Here is a 16473-nt window from a genome sequence, read left to right as displayed (position 1 = left end):
ATCCAAATAAACAAACTATAACTAGCCAGAATTGGGTGAACATGTTTTTAGGATGAACAATTCAATGCTGGTGGTGAGGTTAAAGGAAAAAAAAGACTCAATGAGAATGAAAATTATTGCAGATGTTTTTGTCTCATGGCTTTGCACTATACTGAACCTGAAAATTGTATCTGCGTGATTTAATTTGGACATATGTTGTTTGAAAAAGCACTCAAGCGTTTCCCCAGAATGATATGTGAGGGGAAAAAATGGCCACAATGTAGTTTGTAGTTTATATATGTGGGCAAAGAATTAATGAGTCCAACCCTTTTTGATCCTTTTAATACCATAAATGTAAAATAAAAATTGAAAAAAAAATCATTCCTGGTTTAAATTGCTATCTTGCTTCATCCTTGTATCCTTCATTGAAAAAGAAATCCCTCTGCTCTTTGTTTAACTTTGGCTGCTCAGACAGATGGCTGGTGACGATCGTTATTGTCAACAGAAGTGGAGGACCTTTTGTCAAGCAAGATGTGTGCCTGTGGGGATCAGTTAAGCATGTGCTTCATAGGTGACCAGTGCCACTAAAGGCTGGTAAGATGTATGTTGGTGACTTGGAATTCAGTCCAGCGCCAGGAGTGGTTGGGTATTCTCATTCTCTCCTTTTTCCTCATGTTTCAGTGTCCCAGCTTCCACGACAGACTGAGACCTATAAAGGGTGGTTAAGGGAAGGTTGGGGAGGAAGGAAACAAGAAACAAAATATTGTTTATTAATTGCTTATTAACAAAAAATGGTTACCACTGACAAGTGGAAATAATCATTTAATTTTTCTGGGCAATCGTATTGTATATTATCTTTCATTTGTTCTACATAATATTTTTTTTTTTTTTATGTTTTGGTCTGAACCTGCAATTTCATCAGTTTGGAGAATTTGCTGGTATGGAAACTCCATTGATTAGTAACTGTCTATACCTTTAATAGTATGTGGGAATTGCCTGGGACACTGAAACTGACTTGCTTGCCCATGGTTACACATTCAGTAGGTATTAGAGACAAGTTTTAAGCCCAGGTTTTCCTGACCCCAGAACCATCCCTCTACCTGTCAAAGCAGGCTTTCTCTCATTGGTCTCTGGCCTTTACAAATACATACTAATCTCCAGTGGCAATATCTTGTCTTAACAACACAGTAACCTAAGATACTTTAAGACTGTCCAGCTATTCTTATAGGCCTGATGATGAATTGTGCATCTGAGGCCTGGAACTAGGTTCATACAGGATAATCATTCACAGGTTGGCCATCAAGGAATTTATTTATTGATATCACAACTAATGAAGTAGAGTAGAAAGTGCTACACTGGGCAACACCAGGTATGGAGACTAGGCACAAATTTGGACAGGGAACTCAAATCTCTCTGACCCTCAGTGTCCTCATTTGAAAAACATGGTGGATGTGACAGTCTCTAAGGGTCCTTCTTAGATATTAACATAACTGGTATTTATTAAGCACCTCACTGTGCTATGCACTTTACACATTTGAGCTCATTTGATGCTCACAACACCCCTTTGGGGTAGGTGTTATTATTTCCATTTTACAGTTGAGAAAACTGGTGGAAATAGAGATTAAATGATTTGCCAAGATCACACAGCTAATAAGTGATCTGAAGCCCAATTTGAACTGTGGTTTCCCCAATTCCAGGTTCAGTGCTCTATCTACTGCACCACTTAGCTGCCTCTAAAATTCATTAACTCAGCATTTTGAATTGCACAGATTTAAACATTTAAATTTTCAAAAACGTATTTTCAAGAGCCAGGCAGACCATTTCATTCTCCAGATAATAATTTCTAAACTTCTGTTTTATCTTCTCTTGGAGTAATGCTCATTTCCTCCTCAGTGTTCATAATAAAGATTTGAACTGGAATAATTTTTCAGTTTTAAATGCTACATACCAAAACCTCATCCACCATAAGTACTGAATAAATGCTTACCAACTAAAAATAGTTCCTTCGAGTCTTCAAGGAAATGGTAGCTTTAGAATGACTCAAATGGGCAAAATTCACTATTTAAAATTATGCACATAAGTAGCCTTGGATTCCACTGAAATGATGTAATACGACAAATCCCATTCCATTTCAAAGAGTCAGTGTGGACTCTCCCTAAAGTAATATACCAATCTATTGGAGCCACTGTAAGCTTTAAAAATAAAATGGAACTATTAGTGCACACAATAACAATAGCCCGCGTTCATATAGCCCTCACAATTAATTCTTTACACCTTTGACATTTACACAGGACTTACAGCCAATTCTTCTCTCTCCACCACTCCCCAACACACACACTGTAGTTGGTACCGTTAGCATTCCCATCTTACAGTGAGGAAACCAAGGTTTAGAAAGAGACAAAGTACCCTGTTCAAAGTGGTATGATGAGTGAATAGCAGCACTGGAACTCAAACACAAGACTTCTGATTCCTAAGACCAGCATTCACTCCACCACGCTGTCATCCACCAGAGGGCACTAGGTATGTTTTTTTTCTCTTGGTCACATATGTATGAATTTAGGGTTATCAGATCTGGAGCTGGAAGAGGCCATCCAATCCAAGCTCATTTTACAGATGGAGGGTGGGGGATGGGGGAATGAGGTCTGGGAAGGTCTTTGCCACTTACTCTCAGTGTGACTGGCCTCTGTTTTCCTCATCTATAAAATGAAAGTGTAAGACAACTTAGAACTTCTCTTTAATTCTAAATCTATGTTCCTACAATCCTAAGAAAGTTTTCCCAAGGTCATAGAGCTATGGCAGTAAAGAATCAGTATTTGAGCCCAGGTCCTCTTCAAATCCAGGGTTCTTCTAAGGTTAGTATGCTACCATCTGTGTTTACCTATTTTTTCCCCAGTTAGGTTAGGAAAGAGGGAAGCATGGAGTGAAGTAGGTAAGAATGAACAGAAAGATTAAAAATTGGAAACTATTTCCAACAAATAACATCTGTTGACGCTTCATGGCAAATCTCTATCAAATGAAACAAAATTAATAGTCTTTACCTGGTCCTCCTCCCTTGAGATTTTTGAACAACCTGCATCAGTAGACTGACTCTTACCATTACCTTTAGTTTCTGCAACATAAATAATGACTAGAATAGAGGGATTTCACTACCCAATATTTCCAGAGAAATTAAATATACTTCCTTCGTTTTCATGGAGAATTTGCATCTGTTCATGACATGGCAAATGATAGAACACTGAAGAGATGCTTACATTATTCCCACAGCTTTCCCTGCTATTCATTTGGCAATCACCGCAGGAAATCTCTGAGCTTTCAGATGATGCAAGTCCAAATAAAAACAGACTTACACTACAGGCAGACCAAATTGATTTACAGTGGAAGATTCCAAAGCAATAACCGGAAACAACCTAGCATTATGTACAAGGTATCCTAGTGATGAACAGACAGCATGTCTCTACAATGACTTTACAAAAAGCATCCCAGGATGATGACTAATCTTTATTAAGTGCCTACTATGTGCACAGCACTGCTAAGCACCGAGGATATAAAAACCACAACAAAAGAAGAGTCCCTTGCATTCTACAGAGTCATGAGACACTTGAGAAGAGCAGAAAAGCAGATAAGCACATCAGCATGAGTCATTCAACCAGTTACAGACAAAATCACGAGGTTGGATTAGAAAGACCCTAAAATCCCTTCCACCTCTAAATCTATCATCCTATCATCCCAAATTAATAAAGTTAACAAAATGGGTATATGCACTCATCCAGGGTGGGAAAGAAGCAAACAAGCATATATTAAGCATTTGCTATGTGCAAGGCACTGTGCTAAAGTCTTTACAAATAGTATCTCATTTAATCCTCATTAACCATGGGAGGTAGGTGTTCTTTTTATCCCTACTTTACAGTTGAGGAAACTGCATTGGACAGGATAAGAAACTTGTCCAGGGGAACACAACCAGAGTATCTGGGGCAGGATTTGAACTCAGGTCTTCCCAACTCCTTTCTGCTAAGAAAAAGGAAAGATAACTAGTAGAAGGCAAGGAGGAGAAGAATCTACTCATTTTCCCCTGGCTAATATCTTTTTCAAACTGACATTATGGGCAACATGGTCTCTCCTCTCCATGTAACTATAGCCTTCACTCTGTCATCGATAGAGAAAAGGAAATTGAAGCAAGGAGTAACCTGTAGAGTCCCTCTAGCTAGTTCTGCGGGGTAGTCAGTGTAATAAAGGAAGTCATTTCTTTCCATGAAGCAAAGCAGAAACTAACACCCTTGAAGCAGGACAACATGCTGATCCATAACTACAGTTGAATCATTGAAGCTGTGTCAACCAGCACCAAGTTCCAGGGGGCATGCTTCCCCCCTACACCAATCCAGATGCACCAACCTTGTGTCTCAAATAAACTGATATTCCTGTGATTCAGTAATTGCAACTTTACTCTCTCCCCTCTCCCCAGCCCCAGGAACCTTTTGCAAGAAAAAGAATTTCTTTGGGAAGTAGATTTGCCCCTTTCCCAGACAACTTCAGCCATGGTTGGACTACCTTCTTCTGTACCAACTTTGTTGACTGTACTTCACTGACAATGATAGTTAACCTGAGAGCCCTTGGATTAGCAGCACCCCAAATTAGTAGCCCTGCTTTGAGAGACATGATCATTTTTCTCTAATATTAATAGACAATTATTAAATTAAGATTATGGTTTTCCCTTCTTATTTTCTCATTCAGAAATCAGCCCTGTATATTATTCAGTAAGTTTCTGAAAGACATTTTTGATAGATGAGATTGCCCAAATCCTCTAGGTACATGCTTCTAGATCATGAGTAGGACCCCATCCAACTAGAAGACCTTACAAACAGAATCCAGTCCAGGCAAATTCTTGCCCCTAGGGAATAAGCTCATATCCTTGAACCTTCCATTAGAATTTAGAGTGACCCAGATTATGAAGGGGAAAACCAAGCAGAGGGATCTAGCTAGAGATGGATTCTTTTGGCCAGATTACTAGAGGTGACTGAGTCTCATGATCAGGTCACATTCTTAGCAGAAGACATTTTGCCCACCTCTTCATTGATTATTAACCAACTAGAATTGATTTCTACTCTTTAGGACACCCCCTTTTCCAAAGGCTTTTAAGCATGTAATGTTCTTGGGAGGGGATAGTCTTTGGTTATGAGACTGACCTCAATTTATTATTTGCTAGATATAATTAATAAATTGATTATTAATTACCCAGAAACTATATCTCTCAGACTTTTCATTCATCTCAGCTTCTAGCCCAGCCCTGGCAGTCATCATCCTGGGAAGCAACCCTTTTGAAGGCATGACCTGGAAACTTCCTCCTTGGGTGCTACAGCCCTTGCCTTCTCTGTAGCCCTAGCTACTAAAACCTGGAAAAGAAAGTTTTCATGATCATGGTCCTTGGCACTGTCAGATGGTTCACTGGCAAAAACAGCTATGGTTTTTTTTGTGTGTTTTTGTTTGTTTGTTTGTTTGTTTTATTGTCCAATGGAAATAACCTAAAAAACAGGACTTAGCATCTATTTTGCCTATGTATCCTAAGGACCAGGCATCCTTAACCAATTTTCCACCTAACTTGCATATAAAACCTTTTATATGTGTTGTTTCCCCTATTAGAATGGGAGTTCCCTGAGAGCAGAGACTGTCTTGTTTTCTATTTGTGTCCCTAGTGTTTTGTATGTCATTTGTGCTTAATAAATGGTTTTTTTAAAATTTACTCACTCATTCATTCATTTATTGAACATAGCCCAGCTCCAGGTGAAGATTTCTTATATTAAGCATTGGGGGCAAGGTTAGTGGAGACAGAGACATTAAGAAGCAGGATACCAGGTTACCCACACTACAGCATGTATCATGGAGACCATCAAGTCCAGAAGTTCTTAGTCTTAGACCCCCTTGACAGTTTGCTGAAATCTATAGATCCCTCTACAGAATGATGTCTTTAAATGGTTAAGATTCCAAAGAAAATAATTATATTGAAACACTTATCAAAATAAATATATTTTTTAAAGTTCATGAACCCCAGGCAAGTCTAATTCTTTCATATGATAGGTGACTAAACAGGAGAACAGCTGTATTGAATCACTCCCCACAATTCTCATTAGGAGCAAGGTATGATGCAGGTAACTTATAAAGGGGAACCAAAGCCATCATCCTCCCCCCAGAAATGCTTTGGTCCACAATTGTGATTTCATTGGATCTAGAGAACTCTTGGTATGGATATTCTCTTCACTCATCATATCAGCAACTGCTTTGTAGTGTTTATACTCTTAGCGAATTGAATGATTTGCACATTGACACGTAGCTAGTATATGTCAGAAGTAGGATTTGAACCCAGATCTTCCTGACTGTAAAGCCAGTCTGCTATCCATCACACTTCACCAAATTAGGATGTTGATGCAGAACCTCTATACAGACAGAAGCCTTAAGGTTCTATCTGTCTTTAGTTGTGCATTGTAACTCCACGGGACAGTCCTCTACAGGGTTTAGAGCCCAGAGCTCATCTTATGTGTTGGAAGGAATCTATCTCTTTGCCCATAGGTTGTAGGAGCACACTGACGTGTGACCAGTTTAGAGCCCAGAGCTCATCTTATGTGTTGGAAGGAATCTATCTCTTTGCCCATAGGTTGTAGGAGCACACTGACGTGTGACCAGCCATTGCAGATCCCAGAGGGATTTGGCCTTCTATGTGATGTAGGCATAGTCTTTGCTAGCTGGTCACTATTGAGGCAGGAAGGCAGTCTCTAGTATAGTCTTTCTTCACCTTATTCTGTCACTTTTTGCAAAAAGCTCGTCTGACACAAGTGTCTTCTCCATCAAGAAACTTCCACTTCAGATTGTTGTTGTTCAGTCATGTCCAACTCTTCATGAGCCCATTTGGGGTTTTCTTGACAAAGATACTAGAGTGGTTTGCTATTTCTTTCTCCAGCTCATTTTACAGATGAGGAAACTAAGGCAAATGGGATTAAGTGACTTGTCCAAGGTCACACAGTATCTGAGGCTATATTTGAACTCATGAAGATGAGTCTTCCTGACTTCACTCCACTCTGCTCTATACATTGTGCCACCTATTTGCCCCAATGAGTTAGGTAACCCTAACCAAAAACAAAGTTCACCCTAGCTTCAAAGATTGTATGATTTTGGCTTTGGAATGAACTTCATTTATTTAAAAAAGTGTTATTTCTCAATATCACAAATATATAATATATTTATGGCACACTCTTATTTTGATTCTGATGAAAAGTAGGATAAACCTGAAGTTGTTGTTGTTTGTCCTTTGTTTTGAAGAGAACCATGACAACAGGGTGATGTCATAACTTGCACTGAATTGTATTTAAGTGAGGGAGGGCTGTGGAAGATCACATACCTCACTCTCTCCTCCAGAGCCATCTGGGTCCAGTGGCAAGATATATATATCAGGATGACTGGATATTGTTTTTTAAGGCAATTGGGGTTAAGTGACTTTCCTAGGGTCACACAGCTAGCAAATGACTGAGGTAAAATTTGAACTGAGGTCCTCCTCTCCACCTGCCCCCCAACTTCAGGGCCAGTGCTCTATTCCATTGTGCTACCTAGTTGCTCTACCCTACCTAACAGCTAAGGAGTTACCTGGGTGGGGCTTCCTACAATTAGATTGCAAAGACCTGGCCATAGTTCTGACCTAGTTTTAAGGAGCTTATCTTACTTAAGCTCTTACCCACTGACTGAAATTGAAATTCAGTGAGAGAAATAAAGAACTGTCCTTTCTTTATTTAAGAAGCTTGAACTCTGTACATGGATATCAGTGATCTTTTCTCTAACCAATATCCAAGTGATTGGGAAAGGGCATGGTGGTAAAATTTTCATTCTGTGTCTTCAAGTTCTTCAGTTATTTAACTTCTTGCCAATGTGCCTCCTTATGTTGCTATTAACCTGCCTTAGAGGAATCATAGGATCATAGATTTTGAGTTAGATGGGACCTCAGTGGTCACTAAATCCAATTCCTTCATTTTAGAGATGAGGAAACTGAGGTGTGGGGAGATTAAACAACATGTGTGGGATCATACAGCTATTAAGTGCCCAAACTAGGATTTGAACCCAGGTCTTAAGGATATAGAATCTAGTACCTTTTCTACTACCTCTCAAAAGAATCACAGAACTGTAAGGGAGGAAGGAAGGAAGATCAGGCCCCAGTGCCCAAAGCATCATTCAAATCATGAACCTCTTTTATAAAAACTATAACAAGTGGTCATTTGGCCCCTGCTTACACACTCCTATAGCTGGGAACTCACTAGTTCCTGAAGCAGCTCATTCCATTTGGAGACAGCTCTGATTTTTAGGAAATTGTTCATTATATCAAGTTCTATTCAGCAACATCTTAACATTCTTTGCCACCCCTGTGCCCATTTTATACAACTGGGGACAATAACAGATAATCAAACTCATAGAAATTATTAATGAACGTGTTTATCTCTTTTAATAAGCTAGAGAGGGTTTTTCACATCAAAATGAATAAATTAAAAACTATCTTTCTCTATGTTAATGAAAAAATTGGCTGATGATGTTACAGATAGAATATAGAAAGAAACAATCCCTATGACTGGGCATCAAAAAGAAATACTTTACCATTTAAAAAAAATGAATTTCTGAGAAAGAACTGAAGCCTTCCCACCAGGACATTCTTTTTCTGTGGTATTGTTCTCATTCATTCATTCATTCATAGAAAAAACACTGGTAGGCCTCAAATTCCTCCAAAGCCGGGATCATCTTTTGCCTTTTTTTTTCTTTTCTTTTCTTTCTCTTTTTTGGTTGGGCAATGAAGGTTAAGTGACTTGCCCAAGGTCACCCAGTTTAAGTGCATTAAGTGTCTGAGGCCGGATTTGAACTCAGTTCCTCCTGACTCCACGGCTGGTGCTCTATCCAGTGCACCACCTAGCTGTACCTTGCCTTTTTTTCTATCATCAGTACTTACCATTGTACCTGGCACATAGCAGATACTTAATAAATGTTTCCTGACTGCTAGAAATCATGATTTTGAGGTCTGGCTCTGACACTACTGGGCAATTCACTTAACCTCTCTTTTCCTTTGTTTTCTCATCTGTAAAATGATGATAACATTTGCAATACTAATCATGATAGAGTGTAGCTTTTCGAGGGGACTGTTTAATTTTTGTATTTGTATCCCTAACACCTAGCACAGTGTTTGACACATATATTGTGCCCTTAATGATTACTTGTTGACTAACTAATTGATAGTAGACAGTGAGGAAAGCAGAGTGAAAAACTTTAAAGTACTCTTTACATAGCAGCTATTAAAAATTCAGCAAACATTAAGTGAAGGAATACTATATATACCCAAAGCACTGCATGCATGGTAGGGAGTATAGGGATAGAGGAGAAGGATGGTGAAATAACCAAGTCCCTCTGCTCCAGGAGCTTACATTCTAATAGATTTATACTTTACATAATTTAACATTTAGAGCTTTTACAATATCTTCAAGATATATGGTGTCATCCATTATATTTATTGCATCTCTTAGAACACTATATATAGGATAAAATACAGACTCCTTATCCTGGCATTTCTTTTATGTCCTCTGTTTTAAAGCAAAACAATCTGCTAGCCATTCCATGACCCTAATTAGCCTTGTGCTATTTCTGTATATTTTGCTCTAGTCCTCCATGACTGAAATGGACTCTGTGTCTACTGATAAAAATTGTTCTCTTTCTTTAAGGTCCATCTCAGATACTACCTTGTGCATTGAGCCATCCCCCTTCTACCCTTCAGGAAGCTCCCCGTACTCTTCTAATCTTTGCTGTCTTTCCTATGCATTTGTCATAGTCTAACTTGTATTGAACCATTTGGGTATATTTTGTATCTCCCTGCTCTTACTTAATTTTTCTCATTTGCCTTCCTAGTATCTTGCATAGTGCCCTTCATATAGTAAGTACTTAATAAATGTTTATTGAATTGAATGAAAGGGAAATAGAATGAAAGGGGATTGATGAAAAGCAAACACAGACTGTTCTTTCCTTTAGGGATGATTGTGTTACCACTTGTATTTAGCTTCATAGTCCTCGTGATTACATGACCCTAGAGCCACATTTGCAATCACCATTAACTCAAAAAGCCAAATGATTGCTCTGTCCTGTAGATTTCAGTATAATAGAATATTCTAATGGAGAAACAAGTGATCTTAAAGTAGAATGCATGGAAAAAACACTCTAGTTTCTGCTACATCTCATAAATTTGGATTTTTCTAACTAGCTGTGTGACTCTGGCCAAGTCACTTAACCCTGTTTGCCTCAGCTTCTTCATCTGTACAATGAGTTAGAGAAGAAAATGATAAAGCACTTCAGTATCTTTGTCAAGAAAGCCTCAAATGGGGTCATGAAAAGTTATACATGACTGAAAATGATGGAATAACAGCAACAATTTAGAATTTGGAATTACTCGATGGGGGATTCAATTACATTTGTCTTTATTTCCAAAGATGAGGACAATCCATCATTTTGTGGTATATTTGGTCATTTTACATTGCAGGGCTATCAATGAGCATTTATTTTTTAAAAAATCACAAATTATAATTATAGCTAGTGTATCCAACTCTTGTGCAGAGAATGGGGGGATAGAGAAATTCTTGCTAAACGAAAAACTTGCTTAGACCCTCCAAATTAAATCAATGTATACATTGATAACTGCTGACAAGTACAAAATGAACATGGGGAAAACAATGAAAATATGTTAGAAAGCATAGATCAAGAGAAGGAAATAAGAGAGTTCCAAAGTCTGGAAGCTACAAAAAAGATGAATATCTCTACATCATGAATAACTTCTTTAAGAAAAGAGACAAGAGGGGGCAGCTAGATGGTGCAGTGGATAGAGCACTGGCCCTGGAGTCAGGAGTACCTGAGTTCAAATCCGGCCTCAGACACTTAACACTTACTAGCTGTGTGACCCTAGGCAAGTCACTTAACCCCAATTGCCTCACTAAAAAAAAAAGAAAAGAAAAGAGACAAGAGAACCCAGATGTGCTAAGCATCATATACCACCTTTAAAATGAAATTGGTTGCATTTAAACAAATGGGAAATAACTAGTTACTGATGTGAGTCATTTCTGAATCAGTTTCCTATGTATAGTAAGATCATTGACTTATTAGAAAAAAGGTAAAATTTGATACCAAATTAGAAGAATAAAAATTAGAAATATGATATATATAATCATATATATATATATTTGAGGCAATACCAATATGACCTATTTAAACAATCTGTTAATGAGAAATAAAAGACAATGACACAGACTATTGCTCTTTCCTAAGGAACCATAATGGACGCAAATTGAAAATCACAAGAAAATACTCATTGCCTCGGTTCTGCCTCAGACAACAAGCATTTCTCTCATTTCTCTTCAATTCATATTTTGCTTCTGTCCTCTCAGCCAAGCAGAACGGCCTTTGAACTAGAGAAGACAGAATGAAAGTGACTAACAATTCAAACAATTTAATATAAAATTTTAGATGTGAGAATGTACTTGTGAACTTACTTGGCATAATAGCTAGCATGTATATAGCACTTAAATGTTTGCAAGTACTTTATAAAATATTATCTCATTTTATTCTTACTACAATCCCTTTTTATACATAAGGAAACAGGTAGACAAAGGTTAAGTGACTTGCTCAGGGTCTATAGACATGTAAGCTGTTATTTATTATTATTAGATTCCATTTGCAGAATACCTGTAATCTCAGTTCATTTCAATTTAACAACCCTCCCAAGGAAATTATGAAGACACTGTAGGGGAGCCTTTCATATGTATGTGTATTAAAATCGTCCTCCCTGATCTTTCTCTATATGGCCTTTCAAATGGCCTTTGAACTAGAGAAGACAGAATGAAAGTGACTAACAGGGATTTGATACCCAAGATAAATAAAAAGATAATAAGATAACATCTAGTTATCCTTGATAAATTCAAGTCACCTGACCCAGCTGAACTACATTTCAGATGTTGAAGGAAATGGGAAATGTGATGGATGAGCCACTAGCAGTGACATTTAAAGATTGTATAGAAAAATATTCTATAGAACCAGAGATATACTGTAGGAGTGAAGGAAGTTAAATGTCCTGCTTTTCAAAAAAAAAAAAAAAAAGGAAGAGAAGGAAATCTGCAAACTACAGCCCAGTGAGCTTGTCTCCCATTTCTGGTAAATTCTAGAACCTATTACTAAAGAGATAGTGAATATTTACAAAAGAAAATGATTATTTCAAAAGAAAACAAAAAATCAGCAAGGTTTCATTAAGAATAATTCATGCCAGATTAATTTTTTTTTGGTTTTGTGGGGCAATGGGGGTTAAGTGACTTGCCCAGGGTCACACAGCTACTAAGTGTCAAGTGTCTGAGGCTGGATTTGAACTCGGGTCCTCCTGAATCCAGGGCTGGTGCTTTAGCCACTGTGCCACCTGGCTGCCCCCGCCAGATTAACTTTATTGCCTTCTTTGACAGCGACATTGAATTGGTGGATCTGAGGAATGTTGTAGATATCATTTACCTAGATTTTAGAAAAGCATCCCATGTTATTCTCATAAAAGATGGAGAGATATGGGCCAGATAGCAACACAATGAGATGGATTTAGAACAGGTTGACTGGCTGGATTCAAACTGCAATAATTAGTGGTTTGATTCCACCTTGGCTAGGAGTATCCAGTAGAATGCCATAGGGATCTGCGCTTGACCCTATAATCACTGTTTGTTAGGATTGACATAGCATTTTAAGGTTTGTGATGCACTTTGAATATGTTATTTCATTCGATCCTAATTAACATTTTTATTTATATATTTAACATTTTAATACTTTATCAATAACTTGGATCAACGCACAGATGGTGTCCTTTTCAAATTTTCAGATGACAGAAAGTTAGAAGGGATAGCTAATATGGTGCATGACAATTTATAATCCAAAAGGTTGTTTTGTTTTTGTTTTTGTTTTTTGTTTTTTGCAGGGCAATGAGTGTTCAGTGACTTGCCCAGGGCCAAAAGGTTTTTGATAGGTAGAACATTGAGTTGAATCTAGTAAGGTGAAACTTAATATGTTAAATATAAAGTTTTATGCTTTGTTTCAAAAATAGATTTCAAAAGCATTAGATGAGGGAGACATGGCTACAATCATTGGGCTAAAAAAAAGATCTAGGATTTCTAATGGCCTATAAGCTCGATATGAATCAAGTATGGGCAGCATTAATAGGGGCATAGTTTCTAGGAATAATAAGTGATAGTCTCACTGTGTGTGCTAAATGCCTTGGTCAAATGACATTCCTAATAGTGTCTTCACCTTAAAAAGACACCACATTTGATGAAAGACATTGATCAGCTGGAGACATCCATGGAGAACAAACAGAATGATGGGGCCTGCAGTCTGTGCAAATTGTTTGAAGAAACTGAGCATGTTTGGCTTAGAAAAGAGAAGTTTAGAATTTCAGATTCTACAACGATAAACAATAAGTTCAGAGGATTGAAGATGAAACATGCTCTCTACCTCCTACTAGAGAGGTAATGTAATTAAAATTTGAAAGAGAAATGGAAATTTATTTTGTTGTACTATGCATATTTGTTATAAGGGTTTTATTTTTCATCTTGGGTTGTGTTCAATTGGGGGCATGAAAAGGGGAATTGGTAAATACTTCTAAAAGTAAATTAATACATTTTTAAAAGGGAAAAAAAGAAAAAGGAGAAAAGATTAAGGAGAGATATAACAGCTGTCTTCAAATACTTGAAAGGAAATTATGAAAGAGGGATTAGATTTATTCTACTTGATCCCAGAGAGCAGAACAAAGTGCAATAAGGGGAAATTATAAGTAGGTAAACTTAGGTTTCATGACAGGAAAAATTTCTGAGCCATTAGAGCTATACAAAGGCAGAATGGTCTCCCATGGGAGGTGATAAAACTTCCCCAAAACTATCAAGTCAAAGATGGATGACCAGTGGTCAGGGATGTTGTAGTTGGAATTGTTTTTTCCACTATACATCAGCTTAGCTGGCCACTAAGGTCCTTTCTAACTCTGAAATTCTGAAAATTTGTAAATGATAATAATAATAATAATAATAATTTTAAAATCTGTGATTCTTTTCCAAATGGAAAGACATGGCATTCAGTAGTGACATTAGTTTGGAATAGAAACTTGTTGAAAAAATGCTATGCAGGATTGTGAAAAGTTATGATAATTACAACCTTATTAATCAGTAAGAAGTAGGGAAAGGAAAAAGAAATGGTGAGAAAGAATGGTGAGAGACTTAAGCCTGAGGGCATTAAGGCATAAAACCTGAAGGATTAAAAAAATGAAAAAAAAAAGAAAAGATGTACAAAGATTTATATCATAAAATCTTTCCTCCATCTTTGGAGCCACCACATTTGGACCCAAACATTATAATACCAAGGAATTTCATGAAGAAATAGAAAAGTGATAAATAGACCAACAGTCGGACAGATGATAGACAATAGATACATGATAGATAGATATGTAGATAGATAGATAAATAGATATATGGATGGATTATGTAAAGAATTAATTGTTATTTGAGATTTTTATGACCCCATCTTTTGGCTAGAAGTTTTAAAAAAACCTAGGCGCACGCACTGGTCTGGGGCTCCACAAACCACATGGTGCTCCACCCACTGGTTGTAGCCATCGCCATGGCGCTGGCACCTCATGTCATCACCACTCGTCAACGCCTACATGGGTCTGGCAAAATTATTATGATTGGAAGCCCAGTGAGGGCAGTCATGTGACTGTCAGAGTGGCCAGCCAATTGGCTGGGGGCTGTGTGTGGTCAGCCTGGGGTCTGCTGGGAAGAAGTGAGGTTTTTCACCATTCTAGCTGAAAGCTGGAAGGTGACAGGACACTGCTATTTGTTCTTAGCTGATTCCTGGGCAGTGGTGTTTTTCAGGTTGTATAATTTCCCTTTCCCCATTTTATTTCCTTTCCCTTAATCCTACTGATCCTGTTTGCGTGGTTTTTTTAAGTTCATTCTTCTTAAATAAATCCTGCTCTGTTTTGAGGGAGTCTGTTGGTCTCCTTACTTGCCCCAATATTGTGGCGAGCCACCTAGCTGACACTCCTCAATTAAAAATTGGTCCCTACAATTATTAGATAGAATGAGCAGTCAACCTAAACCCAGTATAGACTGATACTGAACTGGTCTATGCTAAAGGCAACACAATTTTGCAGAAATTGAGGGTTCCACTGTCAAGACATCTGAAAGAAGAAAGAATAAACTAAATGTTTGGGATTAAAAAGTATTGAACTTTTTCATAATGGGAAAAGGCATGTAGGAAAATATCAATAATTATTAATTCATTTATCTGCTTTCTCATTTCTACAAACTCTTTAGGAAAATAATCTACATAAGAATAAAGAGCATATTCAATGAATTTGGAGACCAAACAGGCAGATTTTTAGTAATAGTCTTCATCAGCAGACCATATTTTTACAGTCATACAATTGACTGACTGAAAGGTACAGGGAATATAAAATCCCACTGGGTTTACTGTTCTTTTTTTTTTTTTTAAGTGAGGCAATTGGGGTTAAGTGACTTGCCCAGGGTCACACAGTTAGTAAGTGTTAAGTGTCTGAGGCCGGATTTGAACTCAGGTACTCCTGACTGACTCCAGGGCCAGTGCTCTATCCATTGCGCCACCTAGCTGCCTGTACTGTTCTTAACTATTAAAAAAAAGTATTTGATTTGAAAGAGTTTCCTTCAACAGGACATCTCTGCAATACTAAAACCTATCATATTCTTTGGAAGATGTAAAAATAGAGATTACTTTCTTTGAAAACCCTCTGGTTACTGATACTAAGTAAGCATAAACACAGCACTAGATTTGATATTTTTCAGTTCCTTGGCCAAAATTTTACCCATGATTACATCTGTCATAGAATCTTATATGATCATGTCTTATGAGTAGGAAACTTTTTCTTAGAAAAGAACCATTACAGCTTAAGTTTGCTCTGTCTAATCAAAGGCCTATTCCCTGGCTGGTACTGTGATCAATATTCAGCAAATTATTTATAACCCCACTTCATCAAAATAAGCATAGTGGTATCTCTTCTTCTTCACACTTTTGGTCAATTTTTGTAATGATGAAGATGTGATCTGCTATGGAAAAAATGATTTTTGAAGCATGTCCTAGGGGCAGCTAGGTGGCACAGTGGATAAAGCACTGGCCTAGGATTCAGGAGGACCTGAGTTCAAATTCAGCCTCAGACACTAGACACTTACTAGTTGTTGTGACCCTGGACAAGTCACTTAACTCTCATTGCCGGCCCCCCCCCCCCAAAAAAAGCATGCATGTCCTATTAAGGATAATACAAACACACATATAAAATTTTAGATGTGAGAATGTATTTGTGAACTTGGCATAATAGCTAGCATGTATATAGCACTTAAATGTTTGCAAGTACTTTATAAAATATTATCTCATTTTATTCTTACTACAATCCCT

General features: G+C 37.6%; 1 protein-coding gene across 1 annotated transcript in view; it reads right to left on the bottom strand.

The window, feature by feature from the left end:
- Positions 1-216: 216 nt before the first annotated feature.
- The window catches only part of CLVS1 (clavesin 1), a 224723-nt gene continuing 208466 nt past the window's right edge, over positions 217-16473 (bottom strand). Inside the window, exon 6 of the mRNA XM_043975118.1 lies at positions 217-688. Within this exon, the coding sequence (XP_043831053.1) occupies positions 601-688 (88 nt within the window). The 3' untranslated portion in view covers positions 217-600. The remainder of the gene's footprint in view (positions 689-16473) is intronic.

This window comes from Dromiciops gliroides, chromosome 1 (assembly GCF_019393635.1).
Source record: "Dromiciops gliroides isolate mDroGli1 chromosome 1, mDroGli1.pri, whole genome shotgun sequence".
Lineage (NCBI taxonomy): Eukaryota > Metazoa > Chordata > Mammalia > Microbiotheria > Microbiotheriidae > Dromiciops > Dromiciops gliroides.
The sequence above is the reverse complement of the archived record's forward strand: the minus strand, read 5'-3'. Positions and strand labels throughout refer to the sequence as shown.